The 19,420-nt window shown below is 35.8% G+C and overlaps 2 protein-coding genes across 6 annotated transcripts in view; both read left to right on the top strand.

Annotated features, from left to right (window-relative positions):
* Positions 1-19,230, top strand: part of LOC123718907 (phosphatidylinositol 4-phosphate 5-kinase type-1 alpha-like) — a 41,792-nt gene extending 22,562 nt beyond the window's left edge. For 3 of the 5 annotated variants that reach the window (XM_045675892.1, XM_045675891.1, XM_045675889.1), the window contains one exon: positions 1,715-4,772. In XM_045675892.1, the coding sequence (XP_045531848.1) occupies positions 1,715-2,760 (1,046 nt within the window). In that variant the 3' untranslated portion in view covers positions 2,761-4,772. Of the gene's footprint in view, positions 1-1,714; positions 4,773-9,084; positions 9,287-10,376; positions 10,472-11,509; positions 11,620-16,213 lie in introns of those variants that run through there. The other 2 variants (XM_045675894.1, XM_045675893.1) reach the window with 1 other exon arrangement.
* Positions 6,327-7,864, top strand: LOC123718908. Its single transcript, XM_045675895.1, has one exon. The coding sequence runs from the start codon at positions 6,452-6,454 to the stop codon at positions 7,598-7,600; it is 1,149 nt and encodes a 382-aa protein (XP_045531851.1). The 5' UTR covers positions 6,327-6,451; the 3' UTR covers positions 7,601-7,864.
* Positions 19,231-19,420: the final 190 nt, after the last annotated feature.

Here is a 19,420-nt window from a genome sequence, read left to right as displayed (position 1 = left end):
TTCCGAACGTATGTGTGTATAGTATTCTTTAGCCAAAAGTTACGTGTTTGTGTGAGACCATTGTCTCATGAACGTCTTGAGACCTTAAACTTGTGTAGGAGAATTTGTTGCTAGTACCGTGCGAATGAGTGTAATAAAAGTTACGTAATTCTGTGAAACCATTTTCCCTTGAACGTCTTGAGACCCTTAAACTTGTGTGGGGCAATTTGTTGCTAGTTCCGAACGTATGTGTGTATAGTATTCTTTAGCCAAAAGTGTTTGTGTGAGACCATTGTCTCTTGACCGTCTTGAGACCTTAAAACTTGTGTAGGGCAATTTGTTGCTAGTTCCGAACGTATGTGTGTATAGTATTCTTTAGCCAAAAGTTACGTGTTTGTGTGAGACCATTGTCTCATGAACGTCTTGAGACCTTTAAAGTCGTGTAGGGCAATTTGTTGCTAGTTCCGTACGAAAGAGTGTATAGTATACTTTAGACAAAATTTCGTAATTTTCAAATTGTTCTACCTTAGTAACTCTGCCAAGTAATGCAACTCTTTTCCTCTTTACGTAAAAGTGTGGGACAACAATCCTTTTGAATGGAATGCTATTTGTCCTGAATTTATGTGCCTGTCTCTCTCGATGTGTTTGAATGTGTGGTAGGCAGATATATATATATATCGTAGTATTTAAGATAACGTAATTGTTTGAAATAAATCCTCTATTTCCTCTACTATTGAAGTTTAAACCTTGTGTAAGAACATGCCTTTTAAGTTCAACAAACTCCGTATGAGGGGGATTCCCCCCATCTCCCTCTTTGTCTTATAGTGTGAATGTGACGACAATATTTTCATCTATTCATTCATACCTCGCTCAAGATTTTTGAGTAAGGTAATATTATTTAAAGTGTATTTTTATTACGAATTAATATTCAATTCGCTACTAGATTTGTTATAGGCCTTCAATGCGATGAGCCAGGCAGGTAGGAATATAAATGAATGAAACACTGGACCAATTCGAGTAATTTTATTCCTTGAATTCTGAGGAGGAATTTTATGGAGTGAAAAGCGAACAGTGTTTGCGATCAGTAGCATAGCTTGGGGCTTGAACTCTGAGGAAGGTTTTATGAAGAGAAAATTGGCATGGAAATAGCTAAATAATAGGCTCTGTGGGGTAGTATAGGAAAGTTTTCCATATGTCGGTATGTACTAAAAAGGTAGGCTAAGTAAATTAATAATATTAAGGCGAAATGATGGGTTGGGGTAACTAGTTTAAATTCTAAGTTGGTTAAAAGTTCGTTAGATGCACAGGAGTTTTTTGTAAAAGAGAGTTTTAAAGTTTTTAGTAGCGAATTGTGCCTTTATTAGCATGGATTAAAAAATCTACCCTATTTGGACCAATCCAGCTAAAAGGTAATTATCGTATTTAGTTATTGCATGTTAGCATGACAAGTGATAAAAATACACTTTATGTAGTTTAAATGTCATCCCTACTTATACATTTCAGTTTAATCCCGAACCCAATCCTTTAGTGCGATTTAGAAAAGAATTTCCGCTATGTTTGTTAGTTTATTTGATGCTCCTGTTCTTATTTGAATCGCATATATATATATATGTTTTTGAATTATCCGCTTTTGCCGCGCTAAGTGTTGTGAAGTGTTTGTGGACTGGTGTTATATAAACTGAAATGTATGAGGCCCAATGAGGAACCTAGAATACACCTAACCTTTCTTACGCAGGACGACTGTACGTACGACCGATCAAGGATTATAATCCGGACTTTATGAGAATCAGATCGCCTAGGTCTTCCGTGAGATCTAGTTTGAGCGATTTTACAGATACGACGATATCAACGTACCAGAGACAACAAATCACCACTGAATATCCATCAGTTTTATCCGATAGATTGAAAATTGATAGGCCGTTCAGACGAATTGATTTTGATCCGAATTTGCAAATTCGTGAACCTGGGACTTCTTATGACGAAAATATGTATAGGATTAGAGAAATGGACACGTTGTCTGATCAGCTGACTAAAGTCTTAAGTACCGGAGCGGGGAGTTCCCATATAAACGGTAGTCTTGCTGATAGTGGTATACAAACAGACAATACTAGTACAAGCGTACCACAGATATATATTGAATCACAGTCGGTGAAAACAGTTAAAGACGCAGCGGTGGATACGAGAAATGATAATAATCTCCAAGATATACCATTTATAGATGAAGAAGAATTTGATAAGAAACGCAATGTCTTAGAAAAACATAAAAGTACGTCGAATATTCCAGAGATAATAGAAACTGTTAATGAGAGGCTGTCTATGAGTCTCAACAGGGCGAAATCCCCGACTTTTGTTGAGAAATTTAAAAAGTTTTTTATGGATATAGGGTTGGTGAAATCCGAAAGTACGCCTAATACAGATATTCAGATAAATACAAATACGTTGCCCAAGTCAAGTGAACGTACAAGAAGTGTTTCGCCAAATACTTTTGAACCAAGAGAGTCTTCCACTTTACCGAAAGATATGAGATTTCGTAAAGTAAGATCAACACAAACTGTCTATATTAAACCAGAATCTCCATTACCGGAAATACCTAAGGAAACGGATGTACCTCGACCGGAACACGTTTCTGTGGTAAAGTTAAATGGCGATGAATATATTAAAGATTCCGAATCTGAGAGAGTTATTAAGGAAGTCGTTTATGTAAAAAGCTTGGATAAATCCGCAATTTATTCCGGCAAAGATAGTGGGAGTACTATAATCTTCGTTCCGCCGGCGGACTGATAGTATGAAGGACATGCTCACCTAATCACTAGGGGGACATCCGTGCCTGACCCCTATAATGCCACGTTGGAAAGAAATTTCAAAGCCAGTGACACAAATTAATCCTATATCAATTCTATTTATTGTAGACGAGGACTCGTACGCCTAACCGCTTTTGCGTGTATACTATATCTACTTATTGAAAACTATATATATTTCTGCTACATAAAAGTTGCGGCTATTGAGTTATGGACTCGAATGCCTCACCATCTTTGTGGGTAGGCGTTCAAGACTATAATAAAAAAAATAAGATAGATTGTAGAAAATTGTGTATTCGATATTTTAAATACTTGACTTGTATTGTCAAAATTATTCTTAGTATTTTTTTTTTAATTTGTATTTACATATAAAAGCGATGGGGCAGGACCCGTTTCGACACAAATGTATGCAGTTATATTTCTGTAAATTGGTTTTATACTTAAGTATTTATTTTGACACGTTTCGATAATGGATTGCGGCACATGTTTTCAAGTTACTGAAATTATTAAATTATGCTGGAAAGGAAATATCAAGATTTCCTACTAGAGAGAAATAAACATTTCTTCAAAACCTCTAGTCTCATCTGACTAATGTCCATGGACTCTCAATTCTCGTGAGTGCCTTATAATATTTTACCTTTATATCTGGTTACTGACGTTTCGATATTCTATTAATATCTTGCAGACCTCTCTTCGAGCAAAAGCTCATTACGACAAACTGTCCTATATATATAAAACCTATTTCTTGAAGACCTAAAATATTCTAAACCATTCGATTGACATATGACAGCGCTCAAAGCGAGATTGTGATTTGTATAACCTTTTGGGCCTAAGTCCCATGAAACCTTCTCTTGGGTCGGTCGGGGTACCTGATAAGAGTCTGACGGCATTTGCAATCCATCTCTTTTCGAAGGTTGGCGATCATCAGGGCTATTTTAATTTTGTACGCCGCGCTTCCGAACAATCAATTGGTGCTTCGACCAAACCAATCTCTAAGGTTCTTTAACCAAGACGAGCGTCTTCCAGGTCTTCTTCCAGGTCTTCTCTGGCAATTTGCCTTTTTAGTTGAACGAAGGAGGAGGAGGAGGAATTGTTATCCATTGTCGAAACGGCTTTATTGAATGAGATTTATTTTTGTTACCTTGATCACAAAGAATTTATTATAAATTTATTTAAGTAGATTAGGTTCGTTGAAGCATTTTACATAAAATTGTAGTTCATAGCTGATTAATTTATAAAGATAAATCTTAAAGTATGTCAATGGCCCCGAAAATCATGTTGCTTGTCATATAAAATCAACTTATATAATACCTTATATAACTTATATAAGTCCAAAGTTGATACAATGAAAATAAAACCAACCTCGCTGTGAAACTCCAATCAACTCAAAAACATTATTGTAAGATCTAAAATAATTGCAGTGAATTCATTCAGTTCTAGACTCCGTTGTTGTCCGAAACGAGAAACTTCCAGGAGGTCTTGTGCTACCTCCCGCCAATTAAGTCCCTGTACTGTGCTACTTCCGCCAATTGCTGGATTACTTCATTAATATACAGTTTGCATTTTTTTTCCTTTTGGCCTAGTGGCTTCAGCAACTTGATCCTGAGGTCTTGGACTTTGAGCCCATTTAACACTCTCTTACCAAGGAAACAATACCGCCAATAGCTGATCCAACGCAGTCAATGGGCGGTAGGTATTTCCGAACTAATTTGACTTGGGATCTTTTAAAGAGAGCACTAATTCTTAAAAGTACTTGCGAGCCTTCTGGCATTGTCCATAGGTGATTTCCTTAACATCAGGTGAGCCTCCACGTTTGCCCTGTTATATAAAAAAAAAACTTTCTAATAATATATATGGTATAAAGACATTTTTGTGGCCATTTTCTGACAGTTAAGTATAATACCAAAAAGACAGCATTGTAAAATCGGACATTTCAGATGTTGTTGATATTACGTGATGTAAAGTGTAAATGTTATTAAATGAGATTTTAATTGATTTTTGTTTTTTTTTTTAACTAAAACCTTGTGAATACGTGAAGCCCTAATAAAGTAGAAATCAACAAGTCATCTAAATAGTATTAGATGAATACCCACAAAATAATTGTTTTGATAATACATAATACCCTCAAAAGATTATAATCTTTATTCGGTAACACATTTGTTAAGTATTTTGACCGTATTCAACGGAGAGCGGTTCAAATCGTCGACAACCATTCACTTTCCAAGGCCTTGGCGTTGCGTAGAGATGTGGGGTCTCTCTGCATCTTCTTCATTTACCATGGAGTGTTAGAAGGTGTTTGGATTAATACCTGCAAAGCGCGTACCAATTCTTAAGGCCGGCACTAATTGTGAGCCCTCTGGAAATGTGATTGCGGCGGTATCACTTACCATCAGATCAAACCCTTTAAATATAAAAAATATTGATCCGTCATTTTGTGACACTGGACATAATTGCTTTAATTGGCTACCTACAGAGTTTAAAACATCTATAATTCAGTTAGACTTCACTTAGAGAGACTTTTACGTGGTACATGGCCCACAACACAGGCACCATATTTTTGTCATGCATAAAGTTTTATTATTATATGACGTATGTACACCAGGGGGCTACACATTTCGGCTCTGGAGAAGCTCAGGGATCATTCAGCTTCGTATTCTGGATGAAACTCTGCGCTGAAAACCTTAAAATTTTGTCCGAACCCATTCGACTTAGAGTCCTTCAAAAAGCGTGCCAATTCTTAAAAAGGCGGCAACGCAAAACAATATTGTCTACTGCGACATTGCCAGTGTGCTTTCACCAAATGCACTAATATTCTTTATGGTATATTGCTTTACAGCTTGCTACATAATAAAATAAGCTCTTTAAAAAGTAAATGAGATTGAAAGATTGACTATTGCCAACTATCGAACGGAGATGAAACGTCATTTACCTATTTTTCGGGTCCTTGACCTATACTGGGGTCGTTGACCCGCTCGACGGTTACTCAAGTAATGTAATTCGAACTACTTTACTATAATATCTACATACAATTTCATGCTTGCCTCGGATAGGAGCAGCTAGTTCCAGTGGATTTAACAAAACAGGTGAGAACTATAAACCAATTTAAATAAAGTAGATAATAGCGAATGCTATGCTATTTTTTATATCAAACGTGTTATACAGACATATATTTCATATTTGGTAATATTGTATTAAAAAAAGGCCCGAGAATGTAAAACAAATGACTATCGCTCCGAAAAACTTCTTATAAGTTATGGTTGGAGCTTGACGTGTTTAGTAATTAAAATACATTTAGTAATAACCTTATCCTATCGTTTCGTCTTTCGTTCTACATTCTCTCTGATACTTTTATAGAAGTAAGGATAGGATTAGAAAAACTTTCAATAATATAAACTAATGTGCGTCAATCTTTGTTCCATGCTTCGACTTTCGGATCTTATTGGTATAATTTATTTTCATTATGTATCTCTCTCGCACCAATAACAAAAACGACGGTCAAGCCCAACTTAAAAAACACAAATATAAACACGCCATTTTTGATTTCTAATCTGCGAAATATACGCTTTTATCCGTGACCGCGTTTCATTTCAAAAGTGTCACTGACAGATGTCACAGCGCAAATTACACCGACGTCGGTCACGTCGCCCGTTGTGTCAACTGTCAAACCGGCCAAAATGGAGCCGGACGCCTTCCCCGCGGTACTCAAAGGTTCCAAACAGAGAGTACCGCCTCCCGTCCCTCCTAGGGGTTCTCCTAAAGGGAAACGTGGCGGTCATCAGCCGACTTTTGATGCCAAAGGTGACTTTTTTGACGACGATCTTTATCGGCATGATTTTAACGATATTGCATGCCACGCTTTAGACCTTAAATTAGATTTAGAGGCTGTAAAGCCGCCAAATTTGTTTGCCCAATCGAATATGATGGCCAAATTCGACATGAAAGATGCTATGGACAACTTGGATGGTGAGTTTGATGACAAATCCTTCACCGATTCGAGTGAAGATGAGATTATTATAGAGGAAATCAAAGATATCAAATACAAGACAGTTAAAGATACAACGGTAAAGAAAGGCCGTTATCCGTTTCTTAAGAAATTCGGAAAGAAGACACCGACTCCAGTTAAAATTGTCCAAGTCGAAGAGTATATGTCTGAATCTGAAGACGAAAGGACTGTTAAAAAAACTGAAATGCCAACCAAAAAGCCAGAAACACCTGAAAGGGTGTATGAGGGAGAAATATACGAGCCAGTTGATATAATTGAAAAGAGAGAGGTTAGAAAAAATAAAGAAATAGAACAACCTAGACTAATGCAGAGTATGTCCGATGAAGATGTTATTGATCCGCCACAAGAAAGAGAGGCATTCAAAGTAGAAAAAATAGAGATAAATGATGAAAAACCCGAAAGAACAAAAAAAATTATGTCGGGGCTATCAAAGAAATTCATATTCACACAATCCAAGAAAGAGAGAAAGATTAAACCAAAAATAGAAATAAAGACTTACTCAGAAGAACATGGACAAACATCACAAGAAGAGGAGATATGCCACGAGAAAGCTAAGACTCAAATTGATATGTTTCAAAACATTTTGAAGTCTGAAACCAGCTCAGTAGCGTCAAGGGTGGAGAAACCAAAAAAACGACCAGCACCCAAACCGCCAATCCAGCTCCAAGTACCGAATGTTACAGATAAAATCCGAAAGTTTTCAGTCACAGTGGTCCCGGAAAGCCGCCCGAGACATTTTGGCGAAATCAAAAAGACGAGTTTGAGGAGATCCAATCGAAGGATACTTCGTATGATGAAGGAGTTTGAGATAGAATTGTAAATGGCTTAATAAATCTTTTTGTCTGTTTTTATTTTATTACTAAGCATGTCCTCGGTTATAGAATGGTATATATTTTGAATGTTTGGTGTTTAACGAACCAAACTCCACTAAAAGCACTTTCGAGATCGGGTCGCAAAGTTACGCCTAGTTTTTTGTTTTATATCCAACATCATTATTTCATCATACATCATACTTTTTCTCGTAGACAATGCACAGCGAGCTTTAAAAACCTGCATGTTTTTTATCTTGTCTATATCTTAGACATGATAGGTTCCTTAACGTTGCCTCTTAGTAACAACGATGTCTCTAGATTTTTACTTCTTGACCGAAAAGTTTTAATACCCAACATCTTTAATATTATTTTCTCATAGACAATGCACAATGTTTCTTTGTACCTTTGAGCTTTAAAAGACTTTGCATGCAGTTTGTCTTGTGAGAGCAGTGTTGGTCTTGGTGGCTTCAGCGTGAGACTCTCATTCCTTGAGATCGTTGTACCCCGGTGTGCACCAATAGACTTTCTTTCTATGTGTGCATTTCAAGGCTCGAATGGTGAAGGAAAACATCGCGAGGAAACCGGCTTACCTTAGACCCAACACAACGGCGTGTGGTAAAGGTGGCTGATACCCTACTTGTATATTAGATTGGAAAACCATAACACAGTTACAGAAATCTGAGGCCCTGACCTAAAAAGCTTGTCGCGCCACTGATTTATATATTCTTCCTACATAATGTACCATTTTTGTTGAATTGAGGACTGTCCCCTTGACTTGAAATTATTAAGCTTCAATTATTCCTTGAAACATTCATCCATATTTACAAATGATACACATTTTTTCCCATTTCCTTCCATGTACCTCTTATGGAGTATAGGCCTTCTCCAAATAGCGAGAGTGGCCCTCCCATTTCTTATTGTTTTCTTTTTTATTTATGTACTGTCTTCTTTCTTTTTATTTAAATGTATTATATTATAGTCGATTAAAACTTAAACAAACAAAAGTCAAAAGTTATAATTGCCAATCTCAAAATGGCGGCGCTTCCCCATTCACCGCTGATTTATTTATGCCAGCAATATAAGTCTTAATAAATAATACACTTTCCTGTGTTGTGCTTTATTAAAAACAAAATTCTCTTTATATTGACACAAGGTATGATGGAAAATGCCAAAATCCATGAATAACAAAATGGCGTCATATTGTGATCATAAATTATAGACCAATATCAAAATGTGTTAAGAGAATTAAATATCTTAAAAGGGTGATATTCAGATTTTTTGGAACTCGTAAAACACCTCCCCTCCTGTGGTATTTTAAATGATGTTAAGTTAAAAAATCCGATATTAAGACGCTTGTAGAACCAGCCATGCAGCATTAAAATCTTGAGTAACTTTTGGCAACTATTCAGCCCCTGCACCCAATACCCCTTGACCAGGTTAAGTGGAATTCCCCCAACCTACGCTAGATTCTCAGTAGCTAGTATAACTTTAGCCGCACCGTGCTGTTCGACCCCACCACCACCGTTCGAAGAGGCACCACCGAGGACCAGTAGAACCAATTCCTCTTCAACAACCTCGTCCAGTGCCTCACGACGCCGGGGGGCTTCCAGTGCGAGTGTCATGACGACGTCGTCGGCTTCGTCTTTGGCACTCACTCCAGCTGCCTTGAGTAGCGCCAGAAGCAATGAAGCAAGGTAAGTTTTGTTTTATGTGACTGTGCTTTTTTATTTCATTGTTTTTATGGGCTACTATTTAGGTGTACATCAGGTCTATCAGACAGATCTGTAAAAGAAGCTAGACAGTGTCAAATAGTGACCTACATGGTCATTAGGATCAAATCTCCTCTTTCTTAAAAAGGGACTTAAAAGGCCTGGCGTCTCCCGCCGGGTCCGAGTGACACCTACTCCAGAAATATCCTCATGATCTTTATGGGCGAGTTACTTCTTGTGCTATTGATCTTTCTGACATATTTGTCAATTTTATGGTATAAATTTTCCAGCTGCGATCGGTGCTCAAGCAACCTGTCGGATAGGCATCCCGGGATACTCTCATACCAATCTCGAGCTCCAGATTTGGTCGGTTCTTTCGTCACAGTCTCACACGTATGAGATTCTTAGTGTTCATGGTCACCAAGCTTGCGAGTTGCCGGCTTTTATGGTAGTGTTACTCGAAGACCCTTAAGTGGCAGCTGTTCGGAAATATCTGGCAGTTGGTTGCATAAAGTGGAGATGATTATATCCCTAGAAGGTAGGATTGAGTTAACTAGGTATTCACTTCATTTTGGCTGGCAAAAGTGGTATTTCCGACCCAATACGGTCTTCAAGATATCAAAGGGTGTTAATACATGCCGACAAAAATCTTGGTGCGCCGACCATACGACCCCAGGTGAGCTCGCGTAAGCCACTATTGCAACATTATTTGACCATGCAGACATAAAAATATGAGTATTTTATTTCCATTGTTCATATATTGTGGCGGAAGATGGTGTGATAAGCAAATATCTTCTATCGCAAAACACGGAAATATAACCTGGAAGGTTTCGGGTGAGCATCCAGCACATTTGCCGTTCCATAAAACAATGTCAATTAAAACTTCTCAACCCAAGATGTGTTTGTCCAGGATGTCCATCAATTTTTCTATTCATCTATCACTCGCTCGTATGAAGGCCAACATCGTTATATCAGCTTCCAATCAGGCAAGGAATCACCTACTTGCCACATAAAACAGATCCCTAGACTTAAGATTGTAGCGCCAATATTAATGTAAGCGATTATCACATTTCAGTGTCTGCTGGACTCCTCCAGCATCTGTTGAGGGATCGACTCCAACATGGACCGAGGGTACTCCGAGTTTTACAGAATCAAGTAGCAGTGAGCAAGGTATTAATTGGTTAACTGTGTGTTGGGCTTTGATGGATGTATGATATCCAGGCAATTCTATAGATGATATGTGAATCCTCAAATCAAATTATAATAATCTAAATTTAATATTGAATATACCCAAAGTGAAAATGTAATAATTAAGGGTTGAATTCAGAAACGACAGCTGTTAAGTCTGACTTAGTTACACTCGCTTGTACGAAAATAATATAATGACTATACCGGCCTGCCTTAGACCCAAGTCGACGGCGGAAGCCAAGCACAGGTACCACTATGTACCAAATACAAAAATCTAAAAATGGAGCGCTAGTGATTTTTTTTCATTTAAGTTTACAGTTAGTATACACAATACAAATGGCTATTTGGCGTGTAAACCCGAAAGTAACATGGCGTAGCGCCAACTAGTGACGTAACAAGCTTCTAAACAAACGTCTTAACCTGGTTATCGTGTTGTCAAGACATTTACAAGCGTGGCTACGTGTTTTGACACGTGACAGATGCCTTTAATGTTACGTTAACTAGAAAAATACATGTTTAATTTGAGTCTGTAGAGCATTATCAGAAAATAAATTGGTAATAATCGTATTTTTCCCAAAACATTTTTTATGCCTTAGTCGCGTGACATGGCCATAGTCTAATATTAACTATTACTAACTGTCCATAACAGTTTAACACGTAAAATCCTTGTTTACAAGGATATATCATAGGGAATGTGATGAAATCTTGTTTTGGCCTAAGAATAACAACCCTAAGGTAACAGACGGAACCCTGGTAGGATCTGATGTTTAAGGTGGAATGGTTTGGAAGAGCTTGATGGGCTTTACCACTTTGAGAGGAAAAGAGAAATGTATAATGAAAGAGGCAGAGCAAACAAATATTATTTATTGTTTAAACATCTTAAATACTACTTTCACACATACATATTACTCTTGGGAGAACCACGTGAGCCGTGTCAACAGTTGATCAATGTCGAATTGAAACTTGAATACTATTTAAGTCTTAAATTATTTGAACTCCATTGTTATTCTGGTATTTCAGGCTACCCGATGACTCCAGGTCGTGGCGGCACTCCAAACGAAGGTCGAAGGTCGCCACGCCCAGCCCCACCACCGAGAGCCACACCCATCAACTCTCTCACTACGGAAGTGGTGAGTGAAGTTACGAATATCCCATGGTTGCCGTAATAGATGAGTAAAAATGGCTCTCCCATTACCATCGCAACGATTGTGTGGAAACCATGTCAATGAGTAGATGACGCTGAGTTTCGGAAGAGTTACTAATTAATTGTGTATGGAATGACACCACTTACAATATACCATATTGAGTACAAAAGAAATGTAAAAATATATATTAATTCTATGGCAACGTTTCGCTATCGCTTTTTAGACTTAGCGTCAGTGTGCATAACGCTATCTGTTGGCGAATATAAAAATCAAATTATCAATAAAAAATTGCCATGAATATTAACTTATAAGTAAGTTAATTTACCATAATATTTAATTAAATCAATCAAATATTACGACTTAATAAACAATGAATCTTAACTTGATTGGGCATCTATATCATTGTCATTTGTCTTTGACACTGCCAAGTGCTGAAAATTATGACATACCTTTAAAAGTTTTGTAGTTACCGTTTTTGTAGTTCCGATGACAGTTGACATCTAAAAATGACAGTTAATATTAAACGATGACAGATGACATCCAAAGATGTCAGTGACATTTAAAGGTGGCAGTTGACATTAAAAGATGACAGCTGACATCTACATACAGTTGACATAATTACATATTACTTTTTTAATAGCTCGAACGAATGCCATTTCGAAAGATGTATGTGCTCATTAATCGACTTCAAAACACGAGTTTAGTTAAAACGTGTGACAAAGGTAGTGCGTGTGTCTAATGTTTCGAAAGCCCAAGTCCAATGTGGTCTTTTTGGATGACATATTCCAGTTTAGGGAGCAGTTATAATGTTTAAAGAACTTAATTTCCCATTACAAAAATATATTTTATTTACATGAGAAACTTAATATCACTGTGACATGTATCTTTATAGCTTTTCTAACGTTTTTGTATTTTCTATACAACGCCATTACTTTTCTATTACGACAGCTATTTGTATTAAAGTTTCGTTCTAGACCGCAATACGCTAGCTTTGTATCACTAACGCAAATTTTTCCTTTGGACGCTGCTTTATGGTGGGTTAAGATGCAACTAAAACATAGAGTTGATTTTGATTATAAATGATCTTTTTATAGTATTGAAACTGCTTATTAATAGTGTTATTATTGAATCATAGATGGCGTTATACATATGTGAAACGCGTTATCGTTAGAATGCAAAACTATGTTATATTGGAAGCGTTGTTCTTACTGTTTTTAGTACCTTATTCAGGCGGAGCTATGCTCGTTAAAAAAGCCCGTGCTGTAAAGGCCAAAAGCGTACTTTTACTCCATGTAAGGGTGATTTATAAACGAGAATTTTCGCGAGCCTAACTCCCGCATGTCAAAATCTAACATATTTTAGACAGAACTTCTTGACTTAATAATTCTGGTTACGGATAGTGATGAACGATGGAAAGAACTGGGGAAGGCTAGGTCCTTCACTCTGTTCTTCACTCCCTCTAGTGAACTTCTGTCCTGCCGTTTGGGCGATTAACCACCCCGTGAAGACCCAAGCCAAAGTCCGAGTCCGAGTCGCTGGAGACACCCTGGTGCTAGTCGTGTGAAAGACAGGCAGAGCTAAGTTGTCAAGGGCCTTCAGGGAGAACAGCCTTTTCTTTCTAACAGCGAGATTCTATTAATAAGCCTATGGGAGACTTCACCCTAGTTCTTGCTTGTTTATGACTCTCCGAATATCAAAAATAATTATGAATAATAAACATTTGAACTCTTAATTACATTACCAACCAAAGAAATGCCTCTTAATTACATTACGATCTCTAAAACGCCTATTTCTCAATTAATAATATAGAACGGCGGTAGTGTATAGCGCTAAGTGTCACTCAAATTTTGACATACGGGAGTAATAAGTCAACTTTAAGAATAGTCAAGATGACCCAAAGTATTTAAAACGAAAAATTCTTTCACAAATTTGCATTCGATGTTACGATACCACATACGCCACAGTTTGACAGACGGTTTTCAGTTGACTAGTTTTGGTAATGGCGTGCTTATAATGATTTTAATAAGTTATTTAATTTTAGTAGAAGATGAATAGATATTTGTTTATTTAATTATTTATCCACACTTGGGTTACCACAAAAACATACGTATAAAAATCAGGTTACATCAATATTAGGTAACGGGCGCTTTTATCGCTTACAACGATTTCTTCTTGGCAACCCTAGATAGGACCATAAAAAAGCAACACCTACAGAGTATAACCTACAAGAAGTACATAAATAATAATAACATGTAACCCTAACTGTAACTTAAATAAAGTTAAATCCATAAAATAAAAACATAAACAAAAATGTAACCCCTAGACACAATATATATATAAGTTAATAATTACGAGGCAGAAGATAAATGATTAAAAAGATTTTTAAATAAATCTGAGCTCGTCCGATAACAAGAGGTTAGGGGTTCCAAAGCTGGATTCTTTGCACAGGAGTGGTAGATGTTTCAGTTTATGAATAGGGGTTTCAAGAATTAGATTGACCTGGGAACGCAAATCAAATCTACCTAAAATCAACATAAAATTTTGCTCTAAGTAACTATGAACTTTGAGTATTGAAAAGCTCTATTATTATCCTGCTACTGTCCAGACATACCTCGTCTCATTTATATGATTACACTATACTTGAGTTCTTTTGACCTGTCTCTTCTCTAGTATCTCCTGGATTTGATACATACGACAAGGCCTACCCAACCTGATTTCACCATCTTCACGTCTTTTTCCCGAAGACAAGTTGTGACCACGGATCTCCACTTGCTACGATCCCCTACCTCGCTGCATCCACTTTCATGACATCTACCATGTTACAGCACTTCTGTGTTGTCTTCTCTAGTAACTTCTAGATTTAGTCCACGCCTACCAAACCCGAATTCACCATTGTGTGGCAGTGTCCTTGTGTATCCTTTAACCTACTTGTTAACAGCTTCTTATTTGTTCTACACCAAACCACCTAAGCATTCCCTTTCGCATCCTTGTCTTCTCCTCTTTTAACCCACACTGCTAATACGTCCTATCACGCAATACACCACACACACTTCTTGGAGCTTCATTATTTCTCCATTCATAGGTTTTAATCACTAATAAAAGTTTCAGTGTAAATAGTCAAGTAAATGACTATTAATTCTTTATTCTCTTCTTTATTTAGTGTTGCTTGATAATAGCATGATATTAATAAATATACTTACTGTTTACGCATCTGTGGATTCGAAAAGGTAATATATAGAGTTTATAAAGGAATTGTTCGACCACAACCTGGGTCTGGGCCTCTTATCTGTTTCATGAGGCAAGAAGGTGATCTTTGCCTAGTTGGGTCTGATGTCGGTGTTACGATGTTTTCCAAGTAGTGAAAAGTCAAGGTGCGCAGCATATGTGGGGGTGAGTGAAATTGACGTATAAAATTGGGCTGTCTAAAATGTATGATCCATCATCTGGTTCCGATCTATTAAAATGTCTATCGGGAAACGCGTGATCAATTTAACACGCCACCAACATCATACACCTAATTAGGGAAAAGGCTGATCACCTACTTGCCTCATGAAACAGACACATAGGGCCCAGACTTAAAATATTGTGTATATAGTATTGTCTTTTGTTAACACAGCTTTTACACATTAAGAAAACACTTTTTAAACGGATTGAAGCTATGTATTATTATGTCACCGTGACAACGCACGCTGTAAAGCACGCGAAACGTCGAAAAAAAATTAATTTAAAATTATGTAAATTATAAGATTATAAGTTTATAATAATAATGCATAGCTTCAATCCGTTTAAAAACTGTTTTCTTAATATTGTGTATATGTATTCTGTGTAAGGGGCCGATCAAGTATTACGTAAGCACTATAGGGGGGAGGGGGGAGTCTTTGATTTTCTTATTCGGTGATTACGTCAACAGTAATTATTGACGTTTTACACACATTGGCTATGCTTGAAAACGAAATGCATTTTCTACGATACAAAAAATTAATACGTATATGTACTATTATTTTTGAGAGCTTTGCTTACTTTTGCTGACAAAGGGGGATAAATTGTAGTAAATATGCTTACGTAATACTTGACCGGCATCTAACCCATCTAACCCATCTTTAGGTTCAAAGGCTTTTATCAGTATGACTACCATTATTTTTACTCCTGTTTCGAAATATTTTAAATTTTATATGATCCTGGCACAGTTGTAGACATTTTCTAGTTATTTTTGTTGCATCATAACTGTTGAACGATGATATAAGTGGATTTCGGGACGTCTCACAATTTGGTATTATTCCGGAGGTAGAAAAAGTTATAGGGACTATTATGAACTGTCATATTTAGATGTCAAATGTCACCTATCGATGTCAGATGTCATTTTTCGTCGTCAGCTGTCACTTTCGATATCAACTGTTATCTTGAGATGTTAAATGTTATATTACGATGTTTTCCTTCGAGCCACTGTTTAATAGAAAAGTCCACAGCTGGGATTCGAACCTACGACAGGACTCGCAGTAATGATCTGCTCGCCATTTATAGGTTCTATTGTCTACACTTGTTATTAATGCTTGATTTTAAGGTCCAATTAATATTGCAGGTCGAAATAACGCGTTTGACTTCAGAAACATCGATAAGAGTCTCCAGCTATGAAGTGCATCAAGTGGAGGATAAAAGTTAATTTTTATGCTTAATTAATAGAATGTTGAAAAACGCAAAGTATGTATCGCCAAGTATTATATATACAAGTATAGATAACGCAAATATGAAACGTTCAAATATAATAATGAACAATATATGTATCTTGTAATTGTTAGTCGAGTTTAATATTGCGTTCTTAATTTAAAATGTAGCAAAGTGTCGTGGGGAAGTAAGTTCTTACTTTAAAATGTTGTGGTGAAATAAATTCTTAATTTTTAATGTGTGAGGATTTCATGTGGAAGTAAAATCTTAATTTTAAATGTATAAAAATGTCATGGGGAAATAAATTCTTAATTTAAAATGTTTTGGCAGGAAAATAAATTCTTAATTTAAAATGTTTTGGCGGGGAAATGAATTCTCAATTTATATTGTCGTAGGGAAATAAATTAAAATTTTAAATGTGTGAGAGTGTCATGTGGAAATAAATTCTTAATTTAAATTGTCGTAGGGAAATAATTTCTTTATTTAAAATGTCTTGTCGGGAAAATGAATTCTTAATTTAAAATGCGTGAGTCATGTGGAATTCATAATTTCAAATGTATACAAATGTCATGGGGAAATAAATTCTTAATTTAAATTCTACACTATAATTTTTGACTTAACTTTCCCGCCGATTTTTATTTGTCACTCGTGCTTGTGTACTGTGCTCGTGTAGTTTTATATTCTATTTAAGTTTGATGCTCAAACATCGGTGTACGGCAACTTTATTGTATATTGGAATCTCATTTAAGATATTTCTCTTTAATCTGTGATTTTTTAAATTATTTTTCTTTATATTGGAACTTTCGATCTAATTTTCTTATTTTTAATTTAGCTTCGTACTTAGGCTTCGTTATTGATTTATATTAAGATTTATGTGTACAAAATAATTTTAAGCGTAATTCATGTATTTAACGCGCATTTTAAATCTTGACACATGTATAACGTCATTGTATCGTCTTTTGTCACGAGCTAAATGCCAAAATACGCATTTTACCTTGTTTTCAGTAGAGCAGTTACGCATAGATATAGTGAGTGCGCGGAGGTGTCACGTTTTATATGTCAAGTGCTAGATTTACTGACGTAATCATTCACAATGAACACTTTTTGTGTAATTTTTTTATTACGACGCGTAATTTTATTGAAATTATTAACAATGGTTTTTATTCACGAAATCAAAAGTTTTTGAAAGCACTATAATTATTTTGTAGCTGTCAAAATTTATTATTTAAGTCGCTATTTATGTTTCAGAAATATGAATTTTCTGAACGCGGTCATTATTAAAAAAATGTTGTCTCTTTCTAGCTAATATCGTAAGAATGAGACGGATAACCTATGACTATGAACCGTTATATTCATGTCTCTTTCCGTTTCGTCTCAGACGATAGAGACGATAAATTCCGCGCTTTATTCCACTATATCTATAGTGTTTATATTAAGCAATAATAATAAGTATAATATATAACAATTTGTATGAAATGTCAAACTTGCTTGCGGGTCATGTGACTAGTTTATAATAATAACGTCAACGTCAAATCAAGTGCTATTACTACCGATATAACGTCATTCCTGTCCCTGAATTGTCAAGTTAATTGTGTGGCGCTTAATTTGAACAAAACAGATATCTATGGAGCTTTTGACATGTCAAATTACGCGCCATTTCAAACTGACAGTTAGGATATGTTGTTGAATATCACAAACTATTTCTTATAGATAATATAATCATGGTTAATAATAGCTAGATGTGTTCTTTTATAAGATTTATACTGTGTTTTACAATTATTGGGAATAACGCCATCTAGCGGCGGTCCTACAATAATATCGTCAGCTATGACTAAAATTAGATTTAAACTCTTAAAATGGAAATTGATATTTACCTTAAATTTAAGAGTTAAAATTTGATTCACAATTTTGTGTTTAATACATATAATAATTTAAAAAATATTTTCCCGAGTTAGTACTATAATATTGATTTCGTAAGTAAAATTATTTATCCGATATTAACAAAGACATCAAACTGGATTAAAATTCGCGCTTAAATGCAAATGATTATTTACTTAAAACTGATGAGTCATATTTACAACGCAAGATGTCAAATCGACAGCTCTATTCGCACACAAGTCATATCGCTTGGCTCAGGGAACAAAGTCATAAAGCATTATTACGCCTGTTTCAATCATAAATAAAGAGTAGTAATAATATATCTCTGCTTCACTAAGGTCGTAATATTTCCGCGAAAGGAGTGGTAATACATTATTACGTTCTAGACATTCGTCAAAATTACCGTCGTAATCTGCGGTTACTGTTTTAATCATAAAAGTGAATGCGACACTTTAAAAACAAATAGAGTAGTAATAATATATCTCTGCTTCACTGAGGTCGTAATCTTTCCGCGAAAGGAGTGGTAATACATTATTACGTTCTAGACTCGTCAAAATTACCGTCGTAATCTGCGGTTACTGTTTTAATCATAAAAATGAATGCGACACTTTAAAAACAAATAGAGTAGTAATAATATATCTCTGCTTCACTGAGGTCGTAATCTTTCCGCGAAAGGAGTTGTAATACATTATTACGTTCTAGACATTCGTCAAAATTACCGTAGTAATCTGCGGTTACTGTGTCGTCCGTAATCATTTTTAAACATTGAAATAATCGTAATAAATTACTGTAATGTACATTCAGTTATTTTCACTTAATACAAAACAATGTTTTAATTATCGAATACAACTGCTTTAACGACTGTGTTCCTCTGGGTAAGCGATATATATTTTATTAAATAATTGAACCATCAGTGAACACAGTATAAATCCCAAGCGAGTGTTAACAAATTGTTGTTATTTATTGAATAATGTACAAATTTTTGTATTCTCGTTGTTTGCTAGTGTCATGTAAGAATTCGTACTTATCTGTGTATATCTTGAGAGATTAAATGTGTATTGGAAATTGAGTTTTATTTCTGTTTAATACAGCTAAAGACCAAAATCGTAGCGAAGAAGTTCGGAAGAGTTCGTGTTCTAATGTAAATAAATCAGTGGCGCTACCACCTTTTTAGGTTTGGGCCTCCTATGTATCTGTTTCATGATTGTCATCTAATACCCAAATACGTGATCAGCCTCCTGTGTCA

Source organism: Pieris brassicae, chromosome Z (assembly GCF_905147105.1).
Source record: "Pieris brassicae chromosome Z, ilPieBrab1.1, whole genome shotgun sequence".
NCBI lineage: Eukaryota > Metazoa > Arthropoda > Insecta > Lepidoptera > Pieridae > Pieris > Pieris brassicae.
Note: the sequence above shows the minus strand (reverse complement) of the source record. Positions and strands in the feature narration are given on the sequence as shown.

Coding starts and splice junctions, on each gene's coding strand:
- LOC123718908 (XM_045675895.1), top strand. CDS start 6,452: ATGGAGCCGGACGCCTTCCCCGCGGTACTCAAAGGTTCCAAACAGAGA.